Source organism: Coregonus clupeaformis, unplaced genomic scaffold (assembly GCF_020615455.1).
Source record: "Coregonus clupeaformis isolate EN_2021a unplaced genomic scaffold, ASM2061545v1 scaf1770, whole genome shotgun sequence".
Lineage (NCBI taxonomy): Eukaryota > Metazoa > Chordata > Actinopteri > Salmoniformes > Salmonidae > Coregonus > Coregonus clupeaformis.
In genome coordinates this window covers 76,115-92,702 of record NW_025535224.1, presented here as the reverse complement: position 1 = coordinate 92,702, position 16,588 = coordinate 76,115, and the positions used below count along the sequence as shown (strand labels likewise).

The 16,588-nt window shown below is 46.6% G+C and overlaps 1 protein-coding gene across 1 annotated transcript; it reads right to left on the bottom strand.

Moving 5' to 3' along the window:
* Positions 1-3,815: 3,815 nt before the first annotated feature.
* On the bottom strand, positions 3,816-7,434 carry LOC123487525 (stonustoxin subunit beta-like; the record flags this gene model as incomplete). Its single annotated transcript, XM_045218745.1, has 4 exons — positions 3,816-4,383; positions 4,895-4,907; positions 6,121-6,294; positions 7,283-7,434. Coding segments are annotated over 4 exons (879 nt in total), but the record flags the coding sequence as incomplete, so codon positions are not given.
* Between the last annotated feature and the right edge of the window lie 9,154 nt (positions 7,435-16,588).

Here is a 16,588-nt window from a genome sequence, read left to right as displayed (position 1 = left end):
ATTCAGACCCCTTGACTTTTTCCACATTTTGTTACGTTAAAGCCTTATTCTAAAATTGATTAAACTGTTTTTTTCCCTCATCAATCTACACACAACATCCCATAATGACAAAGTTATGGGTTTTTAGAACTCCTGTGTTGTCTTGGTTGTGTACTTAGGCTCATTGTCCTGTTGGAAGGTGAACCTTCACCCCAGTCTGAGGTCCAGAGCGCTCTGGAGCAGGTTTTCATCAAGGATCTCTCTGTACTTTGCTCTGTTCATCTTTCCCTCGATCCTGACTAGTCTCCCAGTCCCTGCCACTAAAAAACATCCCCACAGCATGCTGCCACCACCATGTTTCACCGTAGGGATGGTGCCAGGTTTCCTCAGACGTGACGCTTGGCATTCAGGCCAAAGAGATCAATCTTGGTTTCATCAGACCAGAGAACCTTGTTTCTCATGGTCTGAGAGTCTTTAGGTGCCTTTTGGCAAACTCCAAGCGGGCTGTCATGTGCCTTTTACTGAGGAGTGGCTTCCGTCTGGCCACTCTACCATAAAGACCTGATTGGTGGAGTGCTGCAGAGATGTCATTCTGGAAGGTTCTCCCATATCCACAGAGGAACTCTGGAGCTCTGTCAGAGTGACCATCGGGTTCTTGGTCACCTCCCTGACCAAGGCCCTTCTACCCCGATTGCTCAGTTTGGCCGGGCGGCCAGCTCTAGGAAGAATCTTGGTGGTTCCAAACTTATTCCATTTAAGAATGATGGAGGCCACTGTGTTCTTGGGGACCTTCAATGCTGCAGAAATTTTTTGGTACCCTTCCCCTCGGCACAATCCTGTCTCGGAGCTCTACAGACAATTCCTTCGACCTCATGGCTTGGTTTTTGCTCTGACATGCACTGTCAACTGTGGGACCATATATAGACAGGTGTGTGCCTTTCCAAATCATGTCCAATCAATTGAATTTACCACAGGTGGACTCCAATCAAGTTGTAGAATGATCAACGGAAACAGGATGCACATGAACTCAATTTCGAATCTCATAGCAAAGGGTCTGAAAACTTCTGTAAATAAGGTATTTCTATATATTTGCAAACATGTCTAAAAACCTGTTTTCACTTTGTCATTATGGGGTATTGTGTGTAAATTGATGGGGAAAAATAACTAATTGAATCTATTTTAGAATAAGGCTGTAACTTAACAAAATGTGGAAAAAGTCAAGGGGTCTGAATACTTTTTGAATGCACTGTAGATATGGTGTGGACTGTATACTCAATACAATCTAAATCTGATACCTCACTGTCTGTCTTGGACTGATACTGCTTTTTAAACTGCTCTGGTCAGTCTACTCAAATATTTGGACTATACATTTTTCTATCTACAAGCAATACTTTGATAATTTGTCATTTCAAATAATGAAACATCCATTTATGAATAGATAGAGCAGGTTTCAGGACACTGATTTAACTGAAAATGTTGACAAATATACTGCCAATATCTTCCCCACCAAAGAATAGCAGTGTGGTTTTAATATGATTTGACTCTTTGCATGCTGTCAGGCTGTCTAGTCACAGAGGAAGGCTGTGCTTCTCTGATCTCAGCTCTGAGGTCAAACCCCTCACACCTGAGAGAGCTGGACCTGAGCTACAATCACCCAGGAGACTCAGGAGTCAGACTGCTCTCTGCTGGACTGGAGGATCCACACTGCAGACTGGAGAAACTCAAGTATGTGTGTGTGTGTGTGTGTGTGTGTGTGTGTGTGTGTGTGTGTGTGTGTGTGTGTGTGTGTGTGTGTGTGTGTGTTTCCGTCTCGAGTCCTTTTCTGCCGTCCATGACAATGTTAACTCCAGTGGTGGAAAAAGTACCCAATTGTCATACTTGAGTAAAAGTAAAGATACCTTAATAGAAAATGACTCAACTAAAAGTGAAAGTCACCCAGTAAAATACTACTTGAGTAAAAGTCTAAAAGTATTTGGTTTTAAATATACTTAAGTATCAAAAGTAAATGTAATTGCTAAAATATACTAAAGTATCAAAAGTAAAAGTACAAGTATAAATCATTTCAAATTCCTTACATAAAGCAAACAAGACGATTTTCTTGTTTTTAAAATGTACGTTCAGCCAGAGGCACACTCCAACACTCAGACAATTTACAAACAAAGCATTTGTGTTTAGTGAGTCCCCCAGATCAGAGGCAGTAGGGATGTTCTCTTGATAAGGGCGTGAATTGGACCATTTCCTGTCCTGCTAAGCGTTCAAAATGTAACGAGTACTTTTGGGTGTCGGGAAAATGTATGGAGTAAAAAGTACATTATTTTCTTTAGGAATGTAGTGAAGTAAAAGTAAAAGTAGTCAAAAATATAAATAGTAAAATCAAGTACAGATACCCCAAAAAACTACTTAAGTAGTACTTTAAAGTATTTTTACTTAAGTCCTTTACACCACTGGTTAACGCTCTTTCTTAGCTAGCTCGACTATGCACTTGCCTCTGCTAGCAATACACTGTGCTAACATTAGCCTATTCTGGACCACATAAAATAACAGTTTTAAACAGTTGTAAAAACTCACTTCATCCAGACAGAATAGTTCCTTAATCAGACTTAATCATCACCAATCTTTTGTTATGTCTCGTTGGATTCATAACCACGTCTGTTAAACAATTCAATAATGATGAGACGGGAGACAGGAATCAGTTCAACCATTTATCTGGAACGTGATCATCTCAACACATACAAACCCCCATGATGCTCTGCAGCACAACCCCAATATACAACAAATACATAAGTAAATGGACACAAAACAAAACTCAGAGGAATTTAAATGTTCATTTCTAGAAAGTAGGGCCATGGGATAGGGTCAGAAAGGTCAGTATGTTTGATAACTGGTTCCAGAGGTGACATAACAAGCATAAGGTCCATTATAACACAGTGAAGTAGAGGTGGGAGCTAAAAGCAGACATGGACAGTGAGACGGTGTGAGGAGGGCAGGGGTGAAACACTAGATCAGGACAGGTAGAAATGGCAGGGCTGGAAATAGACACAGAGACACATTCTGATCATGGCTCAGACCTGACCTGAGACACCCAAACAGAAGATGCCATAGCAAAGTCCTGTCCAGTATAACAATTCAATAATGATGAGTCAGGTGTGTGTGTGTGTGTCCAGTGTGTGTTTGTGTGTGTCCAGTGTGTGTGTGTGTGTCCTGTGTATGTGTGTCCTGTGTGTGTGTGTGTGTCAGGTGTGTGTGTGTGTGTCCAGTGTGTGTGTGTGTGTCAGGTGTGTGTGTGTGTGTGTGTGTCCAGTGTGTGTCCAGTGTGTGTGTCCAGTGTGTGTGTGTGTGTCCAGTGTGTGTGTGTGTCCTGTGTGTGTCCTGTGTGTGGTAGCTTAGTGGTTAAGAGTGTTGTGGCAGTAACCGAAAGGTCGCTGGTTCTAATCCCTGAGCCGACTAGGTGAAAAATCTGTTGATGTGCCCTTGAGCAAGGCACTTAACCCTAATTGCTCTTGTAAGTCGCTCTGGATAAGAGCTTCTGCTAAATGACTAAAATGTAAATGTAAACTGTAAAAATGTGTGTGTGTCAGGTGTGTGTGTTTCCAGTGTGTATGTTTGTGTGTCCTGTGTGTGTGTGTGTGTTTGTCCAGTGTGTGTGTGTGTGTGTATGTGTTCAGTGTGTTTGTTTAGTGTGTGTGTGTGTGTGTACAGTGTGTGTACAGTGTGTGTACAGTGTGTGTGTGTCCAGTGTGTGTGTGTGTCCAGTGTGTGTGTGTGTGTCCAGTGTGTCCTGTGTGTGTGTGTCCAGTGTTTATGTGTTCAGTGTGTGTGTGTTCCCAGTATGTGTGTGTGTGTGTGTGTGTGTGTGTGTGTGTGTTATGTTTGACACAGGGACACTGAGGAACCCCAAAGGTCAAAGGGGTCATCCCAAACCCTAAACCCTGGATAGAGGGGCTCAGTGAATGTGGAGTGGAATGTGTACAGGTGGGTCAGTGTGTCAGAGGAGACTCTGTAGAAGGACAGAGTGCCGGCTGGCCAGTCCAGATACACTCCTACTCTGTGGGAGCTGGAGGAGGGGACGTCTATGATAGTGGACTTATTATTGTGCCTGGCAAAGTAACGGTTGTCAGAGCAGAACAGACTCCATGACTTGTCATTGGATCCAATCACACAGTCATTACCCCATCCTCTCCTTCTGATTCCTTTATATGCCACTCCTATAACAGCCCTTCTCCCACTCCACTCTACCTCCCAGTAACAGCGCCCAGTCAGACCCTCTCTACACAGCACCTGTTCCCTGTCAAATCTCTCTGGGTGATCAGGATACGGCTGCTCCTCTCTCCTCCGTGTCACCTTTCTGTTCTCCTCAGACAGAGAGAGGAATCTGTTTACTGTGTTTGGGTCCAGTGTGAGATCACAGACATCTGATGGATGAAACCAGACACAACATTAGAAATCATCATCATCCTGAACACACAAACACACAAACACACACACATCCTGAACACACACACACACTGGATACACACTCACACTCACACCTCTATGCATGAACACACACACATCCTGAACACACACACACACACATCCTGAACACACACACACTAGACACACACACACACACACACCCGGAAAACACACACACACCTGTATGCATGCAAGCACACACACACACACACACATTTCTAACGTAACAGGAACATGCCACACACACAGACACACACATGGTCAAAGCAACTCTTTGTAAACTTTGGTGTCCCTGATTTGTGCTTCTGTAGAACTTCAGCTGATATTTAATATGACCAAGTAAGTAATGATGGTGGTCTTTGACTTTGACTTCACTTGAATTAAGACTTATTCTTAGTCATATTCTTCACAGCAGTCAACACTCACATTTTCTAAGTCCAGGTTTCATTGTGTTCTCTCCACCATGTTCCACACTGTAGCGGTAAGCAGAAGAACAGACAGTCATTGAGGGATACACCTGAACTCTCACACACACACACACACACACACACACACACACACACACACACACACACACACACACACACACACACACAATGGACACACACACACAAACAGCAAGCACATAACTTTGTCCAAGTGTGTGTGTGTCCAGTGTGTGTGTCCACTGTGTGTGTGTGTGTGTCCAGCGTGTGTGTGTCTGTGTGTCATTGAGTGATACACATGCACAGACACACACACACATTAGACACACACACACAAACAAAAACAGTCAGCATATAACTTTGTGTTTGTCCAGTGTGTGTGTGTGTCCAGCGTGTGTGTGTGTCCAGCGTGTGTGTCCAGTGTGTGTGTGTGTCCAGCGTACTTGTCTGTGTGTGTGTGTGTCTAGTGTGTGTATGTGTGTCTAGTGTGTGTGTCCAGTTTGTCTTGTGTGTGTTTCCAGTGTGTGTGTGTCCAGTGTGTGTGTACAATGCGTGTGTGTCCAGTGTGTATGTGTGTGTCCAGTTTGTGTGTGTGTGTGTGCGTGTCCAGTGTGTGTGTATCCATTGTGTGAGTCCAGTGTGTGTGTGTGTGTGTGTGTCCAGTGTGTGTGTGTGTGTATCCAGTGTGTGTGTGTGTGTGTGTGTCCAGTGTGTGTGTGTTTGTGTCCAATGTGTTTGTCCAGTGTGTGTGTGTGTGTGTGTGTCCAGTGTCTGTGTGTCCAGTGTGTGTGTGTGTGTGTGTGTGTGTGTGTCCAGTGTGTGTGTGTGTGTCCAGTGTGTGTGTGTGTCCAGTGTGTGTGTGTGTGTCCATCCAGTGTGTGTGTGTGTGTCCAGTGTGTGTGTGTGTGTCCAGTGTGTGTGTGTGTGTGTCCAGTGTGTGTGTGTGTCCAGACACACACACACACACACACACACACTACACACACACACACACACACACACACACACACAAACAAACACACACACTGGACACACACACACACACTGGATACACACACACACTGACACACACACACACACACACACAAACAAACACACACACTGGACACACACACACACACTGGATACACACACACACACACACAGACACACACACAGTCTTTATATAACTTAGTCCAAGTGGTGGTCAGAATGTTTGTCTTAACTAGCCTGATAACTCCAACATGTCTGATATGAACATTGACATAAACCCTCTACATACTTGAGTTTCTCCAGTCTGCAGTGTGGATCCTCCAGTCCAGCAGAGAGCAGTCTGACTCCTGAGTCTCCTGGGTGATTGTAGCTCAGGTCCAGCTCCTCAGGTGTGAGGGGTTTGACTTCAGAGCTGAGACCAGAGAAAGCACAGCCTTCCTCTGTGACTAGACAGCCTGACAGCCTGCAAAGAGTCAAATCATATTAAAAACCACACTGCTATTCTTTGGTGAGTGAAAATAGTGGCAGTATATTTTTCAACATTTTAATTTATACCAGTGTCCTGAAACCTGACATATATATATTATTATTAGAAAAAATCATAATATTGTGTGTAGAGAGAAAAATGCATATTACAAATATTTGAGTTGACTGACCAGAGCAGTTTAAAAAGCAGTATCAGTCAAAAGACGGACAGTGAGGTATCAAATTTAGATTGTATTGAGTATACAGTCCACACCATATCTATTTTGACAGTGAAGCTAACATTTTAAATTTGGCTCTATACTCCAGCATTTTGGATTTCAGATCAGATGTGTCATATGAGGTGACAGTATATAATGTCAGCTTTTATTTGAGGGTATTTTAATACAAATCTGTTTCACCATTTAGAAATGAAAGCACTTTATGTATCTAGTCCCCCCATTTGACGAAGTCAAACGTTTTCTGACCATTTCACTTATAATTCATTAAAGTTGTCAAAAGTTGAGTATTTGGTCCCAAACTGGTTGGTTGCATTTGCAGTTTGTTTTGGTTGTGTTTTGGGTTATATTTTGCCCGATAGTAACTGAATGGTGGATGATGACTGTAGTAATCTTCTGTCTATGTGAGTAGATAACATGTTTCTAAACACTACTAAATTAATCCTGATGATGACATGATTAATAAAAATCATGAATGAATCATGAATAATAATGAGTGAGAAAGTTACAGAGGCTACAACAAAACATGCTAACCTCTCACCATTAAACCTCAAATAAATGGTGACATTCTGTACTGTTGCCTAATATGAAACATTATATTTCAAATCCAAAATGCTGGAGCATAGCACCAAATGTAAAACTGTAAGCTTCACTGTCCAAACACATATGGTGTGGACTATGTGTGCCTGGTAAACACATGTGGATCTGGTGAACAGTTATCACTTGTTGACCAACTACAGGAATACTGACCTCAGAGTCTCCAGTTTACAGTGGGGATTCCCCAGTCCAGCAGAGAGCAGCTTCACTCCTGAATCCTTCAGGTCATTGTTACTCAGATCCAGCTCTCTCAGGTGTGAGGGGTTTGACTTCAGAGCTGAGACCAGAGAAGCACAGCCTTTCTCTGTGACTCCACATCCTGACAGCCTGACAGAGAGATCATCATGATTTCACAAACTGTTAATTTAACACCAGTAGTGTAGAAGGACAATGGCAGATGCATTTGGTTTATTCTCTTAAACAACATATAGATTCATCTTCCGTCTCCCATAATTGTATGGTCATATTGTTATACTAATGTGAACATAAATGCATTGATTCAATATGTTTTTCAATAATACATATATTTCTCTAAACTGAATATTTCTTCCTGATGATTAGTACTTAAATGTCATTTTATGTACTCACAGAGCAGCTCTGGAGGCTTTGACCACTGGCAGCAGCCTCAGAAGACCTTCCTCTGATCTGGAGTATTTCTTCCAGGTCAAACACATCCAGCTCCTTTTCTGAAGTCAGCAACACAAAGACCAGAGCTGACCACTGTGCAGGTGACAGGTTGGCTTCTGAGAGACTTCCTGATCTCAGGTAGCTTTGGATCTCCTCCACTAGAGAATGGTCATTCAGTTCATTCAGACAGTGGAACAGATTGATGCACCTCTCTGGAGAGGGATTCTCCCTGATCTTCTCCTTGATATACTTGACTGTTTCTTCATGGCTCTGTGAGCTGCTTCTTGTCTTTGTCAGTAGACCTCGTAAGTGCTTCTGATTGGACTCCAGTGAGAGGCCCAGAAGGAAGCGGAGGAAAAGGTCCAGGTTTCCTGTCTCACTTTGTAAGGCTTTATCCACAGCACTCTTGTAGACAGTAACTTTACGCTTCTGTCTGATCCTCACAGAAAAGTTGCTGGACGTTGATTGAGGTTCATCCATTAGATTCTCATTGTTGTTGATGAATGAGAGGAACACATATACAGCAGCCAGAAACTCCTGAATGCTCAGATGCACGAAGCAGTACACCTTTTCCTGGTACAGCACACATTCCTCTTTAAAGATCTGTGTGCACAATCCTGAGTACACTGAGGCTTCATTGACATCAATGCCAGCCTCTTTCAGGTCTTCTTCATAGAAAATCAGATTGCCATTCACAAGCTGTTGAAAAGCCAGTTTTCCCAGTGACAGAATGCTCTCTTTATTCCAGTGTGGATCTGTCTCTTCTTTACCAAGGTACTTTTCATTCTTCTGTTTGGTATGAAACTCCACAAGGTGTGAGTACATCTCAGTCAGAGTCTTGGGCATCTCTTCTCTCTTATGTTTCAGCATGTGTTCAAGGACTATTGCAGAAATCCAACAGAATACTGGAATGTGGCACATGATGTGGAGGCTCCTTGATGTCTTTATGTGTGAGATGATTCTGCTGGCCAGGTCCTCATCACTGAATCTCTTCCTGAAGTACTCCTCCTTCTGTGGGTCATTGAACCCTCGTACCTCTGTCACCTGGTCAACACACCCTGAAGGGATCTTATTGGCTGCTGCAGGTCGGGTAGTTATCCAGAGGAGAGCAGAGGGAAGCAGATTTCCCTTGATGAGATTTGTCAGCAGAACATCCACTGAGGTTGACTCTGTGACGTCACAACAGATCTTGTTCTTCTGGAAGTCTAGGGGCAGTCGGCACTCATCCAGACCATCAAAGATGAACAGAACTTTGTACTTGTGTCACGGTTTACTACGCCAGAACCCAGAAGCAGACCAGGACAAGGTACTTTGAGACAAAGGTGAGTGTTTATTTAATTGACTCCCGAGTGAGGCTGAATAATCCAGGGACAGAGCGGGTGGCGTGGATGGGTTGTTGAGGGTGCAGTGGTAGGTCCAGAAATGGCTCGGCAGCCGCCGACCATCAGGCAGAGGTTGGGTGAAGGTTCCGGGTGAGAGACTGCAGACAGAACAAAACGGAGGTGAGTACACAGCAAATCAACAAGGTGCAAAACAACAAAACTAACGCTTAGAACTCAAAGGCTGATACGCTGACAAACATACTGTTCATGGCTAACGATCCGGCAGGAACTGGATGTTAGGCCAGAGCCTAAGAAGGGTGATGATCAGGACCAGGTGTGCAGATTGCTGATGGGATGCAGGTGCGGAAATCAAGAGCGCTCCCCGGAGCGTTCCCGAACCCTCGGGAAACTGGAGATCACGAACAGAAACACTAGTCACCAGACAGGACCCGACTCAGACTGCCGGGATCGTTACAGTACCCCCTCCGACGAACGCCACCGGGCGGACTCCCCGGAGCGCCAGGATGGAGGCGGTAGAAGTCACTGATGAGGTCAGCATCTAGGACCTGTCGCCGCGGAATCCAACTCCTCTCTTCAGGGCCATACCCCTCCCAGTCCACGAGATACTGGAAACCCCGGCCCCGCCGTCTGGAATCCATGATGCGACGCACCGTGTAGGCAGGACCACCTCCGATCATCCGAGGAGGAGGAGGAGGAGGCGGAGGAGGCAACAGAGGACTGAGGAAGACAGGCTTGAGGCAGGAGACATGAAAGGTGGGATGGACTCTGAGCGTCCTCGGTAGTTTGAGTCGAACTGCCACTGGATTGATCACCTTCTCCACCACAAACGGACCAATGAACTTCGGTAACAACTTCCTAGACTCAGTCCGTGAACGGAAGATCCCGTGTGGCCAACCAAACCCTATCTCCGATGGTATAGGTGGGAGCGGGGATCCGGCTGACGATTCGCCTGGAGCTGATACCGGTCCGAAACTCTAAGGAGTGCCTTTCTGGCCCGATGCCAGGTCCGGTGGCAACGCGAATATGGGCCTGAACAGAAGGCACTGAGAGCTCCTTCTCCTGAGAAGGAAACAGGGAGGTTGGTAGCCATACAGGCACTGGAAGGGAGACATCCCAGTGGCAGATGTAGGGAGAGTATTGTGGGCATACTCAACCCAAGGCAACTGAGAGACCCAGGAGGTGGGGTTGGAAGAGACCAGACAGCGTAGCGTGGATTCCATCTTCTGGTTGGCTCTCTCCGCCTGACCATTGGATTGGGGGTGAAAACCAGATGTGAGACTGACTGTAGCTCCAATGGCCAAACAGAAGGACTTCCAGACAGCAGAGGTAAACTGAGGACCACGGTCGGAAACGATATCACTGGGCAAACCGTGGACCCTGAAAACCTCCTAACCAGGATCTCGGACGTCTCCGAGGCAGAGGGAAGCTTGGCAATTGGCACAAAGTGGGCGAACTTGCTGAATCTGTCCACGATAGTCAGAACGACCGTGTTCCCCTCAGAAGCGGGCAACCCAGTGACGAAGTCCAGGGCCAGATGCGACCATGGACGCCGGGGAATAGGAAGGGGGTGAAGTAGTCCAGAGCTGGGCCGATTGGTACTCTTATTCTGCGCACACACTGGACAGGCAGCCACAAAACCCCGAGTATCTCGGCCATGGCAGGCCACCAAAAGCGTCTGCGAAGAAACGCCATTGTCCGAGCCACGCCAGGGGTGACAAGCCATCTTGCTGGCGTGGGACCATTTGAGGACAGCAGGACGAACCGACTCAGGCACAAACAACCCGACCGGGTGGACCGTTACCGGGACCGGGCTGAGTCCGAAGGGCCGCCAGCACCTCCTCCTCAATCTTCCACATAACTGCTCCCACGACGCAGTTCCGGGGAGAATTGTCTCGGTCTTGGACCCACTCTCCTCCGTCTTGGAGAACATCCGGGACAAGGCGTCCGCCTTGCCGTTCTTAGATCCAGGTCGGAACGTCAGGGAAAACTTGAATCGTCCGAAAAACAACGCCCACCTGGCCTGGCGGGAGTTGAGACGTTTAGCCGATTGCACGTAAGCAAGATTCTTGTGGTCAGTCCAGACAATAAGCGGTTGCTCCGCCCCCTCCAACCAGTGGCGCCACTCCTCCAAGGCAAGTTTCACCGCGAGAAGCTCCGGTTACCCACATCGTAATTCCTCTCCGCAGGCGAAAGGCGACGAGTAGTAGGCGCAGGGATGGAGTTTACTGTCCGTGGAGCATCGCTGCGACAGGATGGCGCCAACTCCCACATCAGACGCGTCCACTTCAACGACGAACTGACGGGCCGTGTCCGGTTGAGAGAGAATCGGGCGTTGGTGAATCGCCTCTTCAAATCCAGAACGCTCGATCCGCCTCCGGATTCCACTTGAAGGTCCTGATACTGGAAGTCAAGGCAGTTAACGGAGCGGCCACACGGCTGTAATCCCGGATGAATCTGCGGTAGAAATTCGCAAACCCCAAAAATCTCTGGAGCTGCAATCTCGTACCGGGCTGGGCCCATTCCAGAACCGGCTCTAACCTTCTCCTGGTCCATCCTAATCTCTCCCCTGGAGATGATGTACCGAGAAAGGATGTCGTGTGGGCGTGAAACTCGCACTTCTCGGCCTTCACGAACAGGCGATTCTCCAACAATCGCTGCAGAACCTGCCGGACATGCTGGACGTGGTCGGAAGGTTCCTTCGAAAGATCAGAATGTCATCCAGGTAAACAAACACAAAGAGACCGATCATATCTCTCAGGGACGTCGTTCACCATACTCTGGAATACCGCTGGGGCATTGGTCAGTCCAACGGCATCACCTGATACTCGAAGTGACCCATCGGTGTATTGAAACCCGTCAACCACTTCGTCCCCCTCTCTGATCCGGACCATGTGATACGCATTGCGTAGGTCTAGCTTAGTGAATACCGTAGCACCCTGTAAGGAGTCGAAGGCAGAACTCATCAAGGGCAGGGGATACTTGTTCTTGACCGTGATGGCATTCCACCCCCGATAATCAATACACGGTCGAAGAGAGCCATCCTTCTTACCCACAAAGAAGAATCCTGCCCCCAGGGGGTGATGACGAGGGAACGAACGAGACCAGCCGCTGGGGACTCCTTGATGTAGGTCTCCAACGCCTCACGTTCAGGTCGGGAGATACTGTATAACCTTCCCTTGGGGTAGACAGCTCCCGGGAACAGGTTGATGGCACAATCATATGGTCGGTGGGGAGGGAGTGACAGAGCCTTCTGCTTACTGAAAACTTCCCCCAAATCGTGATATGTCTCGGGAACCAGGGACAAATCTGGGGGTTTAGCCTCAATCACCTGACTGGGAACCGAATGGGGGCAGGCAGTCTTGAGACAGTTAGCATGACAATCAAGGCTCCAACTCGTTACCTTGCCCGTCACCCAATCGAACGTGGGATTGTGTTCCTTCAGCCAGGGGTATCCAAGGACCAGAGGAACATGGGAAGACGGCAGAATGAAGAATGAAATCATCTCAGAGTGATTCCCCGACAACCGCATCTTAACCGGTTCAGTCCTCATCGTGATACGTGCCAGACTACTGCCGTTCAGAGTGGTCGCTTCAATGGCTTCCGGCAATTGCTCCTTGGAAAGCCCCAGCTGTTCCACCAACTCGGCATCAAGAAAGCTTCCATCGGCCCTGAATCGATAAAAGCGTTAAGCGCTAAGCTCTGATTCCTGTTCACAAGGGTAGCCGGAAACGGGGTCTGACAGAGGTACTGAGAGGTTGAAACTGGCTCGCTAAAAGTCCTCCCAACTTTAGCGAGCCGGGCAGTTTGACGACCGCCGGGAACAAGTGGAGATGTAATGTCCCGAGCTACCACAGTAGAGGCAGCAGTTGGTCTGACGTCTATGTTGACGCTCCTCCTTGGTTAACCCGTGCCGCCCCACTTGCATGGGTTCAGAATCGGGAGAGAGGACCTCTCCACTAATCCATTGTGATGGAGAATGATCGACGTGTTCTGGTCCACCACCCGACCCGACTGGGAACTGAGAAGCTGATCGATTGGGACGGACCCCATTGCTTCTCCCTCCTTCGCTCTCGGACTCGATTATCCACCCGAATAGACAAGGCTACCAAGCTGTCCAGGTCACTAGGCTCCGGATAGGAGATCAACTCATCCTTGAGCTGCTCCGACAGACCCTGGTAAAAGGCCGCTTGCAGAGACTCCTCGTTCCACCCACTCTCCACAGCCAACGTCTTGAACTCGATCACGAAGTCGGCCACGCTGCGAGTTCCTTGGTGAAGCGAAACAGGCGCCTAGCTGCGTCCCTCCCTCGGACGGAATGGTCGAAGAGCTTCCTCATCTCGGCCGTGAACCCCTGGTATGAAGCCATGCAGGGGTCTTGTCGTTCCCAAACGGCTGAAGCCCACTCAGCGCTCGACCACGCAGCAACGCAATCACAAAGGCTATCCTAGCCTTGTCTGTGGCGTAAGAGTAGGGCTGTAGATCGAACACTAATCCACACTGCATAAGGAAGGAACGGCATCTTCCCAGCTCCCCCTCATATCTATCCGGCGTCGGAACCTCGGGCTCACGGAAGGACACAGCTCCAGAAGCGGCAGGCGAGATGGGTGAAACCGGGAAGTGGATCCTCCACCGGAAACTTGCGTTGGTTCTGGACCTCCGTCAGACCGGTAGAAAGGTTCCAACTGACAACGCGATCTCCTGTAGTACCGTGCTATGATGGCCCAACATCTTCTCCTGATGGGTAATGGCATGGCGAACAGAGTCCAGGTCCGCTGGGTTCATTACGGGCCGGATCGTTCTGTCACGGTTTACTACGCCAGAAACCCAGAAGCAGACCAGGACAAGGTACTTTGAGACAAAGGTGAGTGTTTATTTAATTGACTCAGTGAGGCTGAATAATCCAGGGACAGAGCGGGTGGCGTGGATGGGTTGTTGAGGGTGCAGTGGTAGGTCCAGAAATGGCTCGGCAGCCGCCCGACCATCAGGCAGAGGTTGGGTGAAGGTTCGGGTGAGAGACTGCAGACAGAACAAAAACGGAGGTGAGTACACAGCAAATCAACAAGGTGCAAAACAACAAAACTAACGCTAGAACTCAAAGGCTGATACGCTGACAAACATACTGTTCATGGCTAACGATCCGGCAGGAACTGGATGTTAGGCCAGAGCCTAAGAAGGGTGATGATCAGGACCAGGTGTGCAGATTGCTGATGGGATGCAGGTGCGGAAATCAAGAGCGCTCCCCGGAGCGTTCCCGAACCCTCTGGAAACTGGAGATCACGGACAGAAACACTAGTCACCAGACAGGACCCGACTCAGACTGCCGGGATCGTTACAACTTGTCGTAGTTGGAGATTCTTGATTCTTTGGTTTCCATTGAGAAGTGATTGAGAAGTTTAATCAAAGTGTGTTCATCCCCGTTCATCAAATTCAGCTCCCGAAAAGGGAATGAAAATACAAATTGGACATCCTGATTTGCATTTCCTTCAGCCCAGTCCAGAATGAACTTCTGCACAGAGACTGTTTTTCCAATGCCAGCGACTCCCTTTGTCAGCACTGTTCTGATAAGTTTGTCTTGTCCAGTTAAGGGTTTGAAGATGTCGTTACATTTGATTGCAGTCTCTGTTCTTGCTTGTTTCCTGGTTGTTGTCTCAATCTGTCTCAGCTCATGTTCATTATTGACATCTCCTGTTCCACCCTCTGTGATGTAGAGCTCTGTGTAGATCTTATTGAGAAGTGTTGGGTTTCCTTGTTTAGCGATCCCCTCAAATACACATTGAAACTTCTTCTTTAGATTAGATTTGAGTTCACGTTGGCAAATCACAGCAAGCTCATCTGAATGAAGAAATGACACAGAGGATATTAATATTACGTCTGTTTTAATGCCTACAGTATTCTAGGACTGTTATAAAATTTTAAATTATAAAAATGTATTCGCTTAACTGACTGTATAAATGTGTAAATGTATTCATAATGCATTACAGACTGGTGTGACTGATTATATTATTATTGGTATTATCTCTCTCTCTCTCTCTCTGTCTCTCTCGCTCTGTCTCTCTCGCTCTCTCTCTCTCTCTCTCTCAACACAACACATCCCTGCTACTTGATGAAGTCACTAGGTATTGTGTTAAGGCTGCTACAATATCATTTAGTTACACAGCTACTTTAGCTGTACTTTAGCTACAGCTTTTAAATGTTCTAAAACAGCATTCAACATGAGGCAGACAGCTCTTACTTTTCTCCAGTGTGTCAGCAAGCTCCTTCTGGTTCATTTTCCTCAGGACGTGCAGTGTGATCTTCAGAGCCCCCTCTCTGGCACTGCTCTCCTGCTTCTCATCTTCAGCATCCACCACTTCCTTATCCTGCTTCTGACTCTCAAAGCCTTCTGGGAGTTCTGGACTAAGAATCCTCTTGAACATCTTCAGCTCGTTCTTTACAAATGTCATTATATTCTCTTCAAGCAACTGAAATAAATCAAGTAAATAAGTTAAGCAAGAGACTACATGCTTTCTCATTAACACATGAATGAATGATTGACAGATCAACTTTACTTGAGGTAAACAAAAAACAAATGTACATAACAGGACCACATACACTGAATATGGAGGCCAGGTCTGTTTGATGACTCTGGGAAGACTGACCACTGAGAATCTCTGACTCTGATCTCTCCTGTTGGTTTCTGTGGACAAAACATGAGATTACATCTCCTCATCCAGGGAGTGCACACACACACACACACACACACACACACACACACACACACACACACACACACACACACACACACACACACACACACACACACACACACACACACACACAGGGAGGGAATGTTGTGTTGCTTTAATATTGTTTCAGGACTATGAAAATGGAAAAAAGGATTAGCCTATGGATTATGAAAACAACAAAAATAAATGGTAAAATGGGAGAGGAGAAATGACTAGAGCCAGTGTTGTTTAACTCACTGACCATGACCCATGAGTTCTTCTTACCTTTGTTCAATAGAAAAGTCTCCCTCTCTAAACTGTATAGGTTGTTTCATAGACTTGTCACTCTTCATGGACACGCAGCTGGGTACAGGGGAGGCTGGTCTCTCCTGCTTGATTGGGCTTCAACACAACAGAGACAAACATTACATCTCTCATCTACTCTGAGCTCAGATGGGGAAACAAGAGTTTCATTCCAAAACGCTATATATCCATTTTCAGAAATGTTGGTATATTAGCATTTATTGTTTAAAGAAATTCTGAAAGAGATTGGTGTGTTTTTTCTCTGTCTAATCATGGCATGGGGTTGTTCAATGACAGACATGTATTTGTTTAAAATCTATCACTTGATGGTTTCATTTCAGAGTGACAAATAATCATGTTTTTTTTGCAAAATGCTATATATCTGCCTCACTCTCAGAGAAATAAGTAGTACTACTAGGTTTTACACAGTAATAATATATACCTGCCTCACTCTCAGAGAAATAAGTAGTACTACTAGGTTT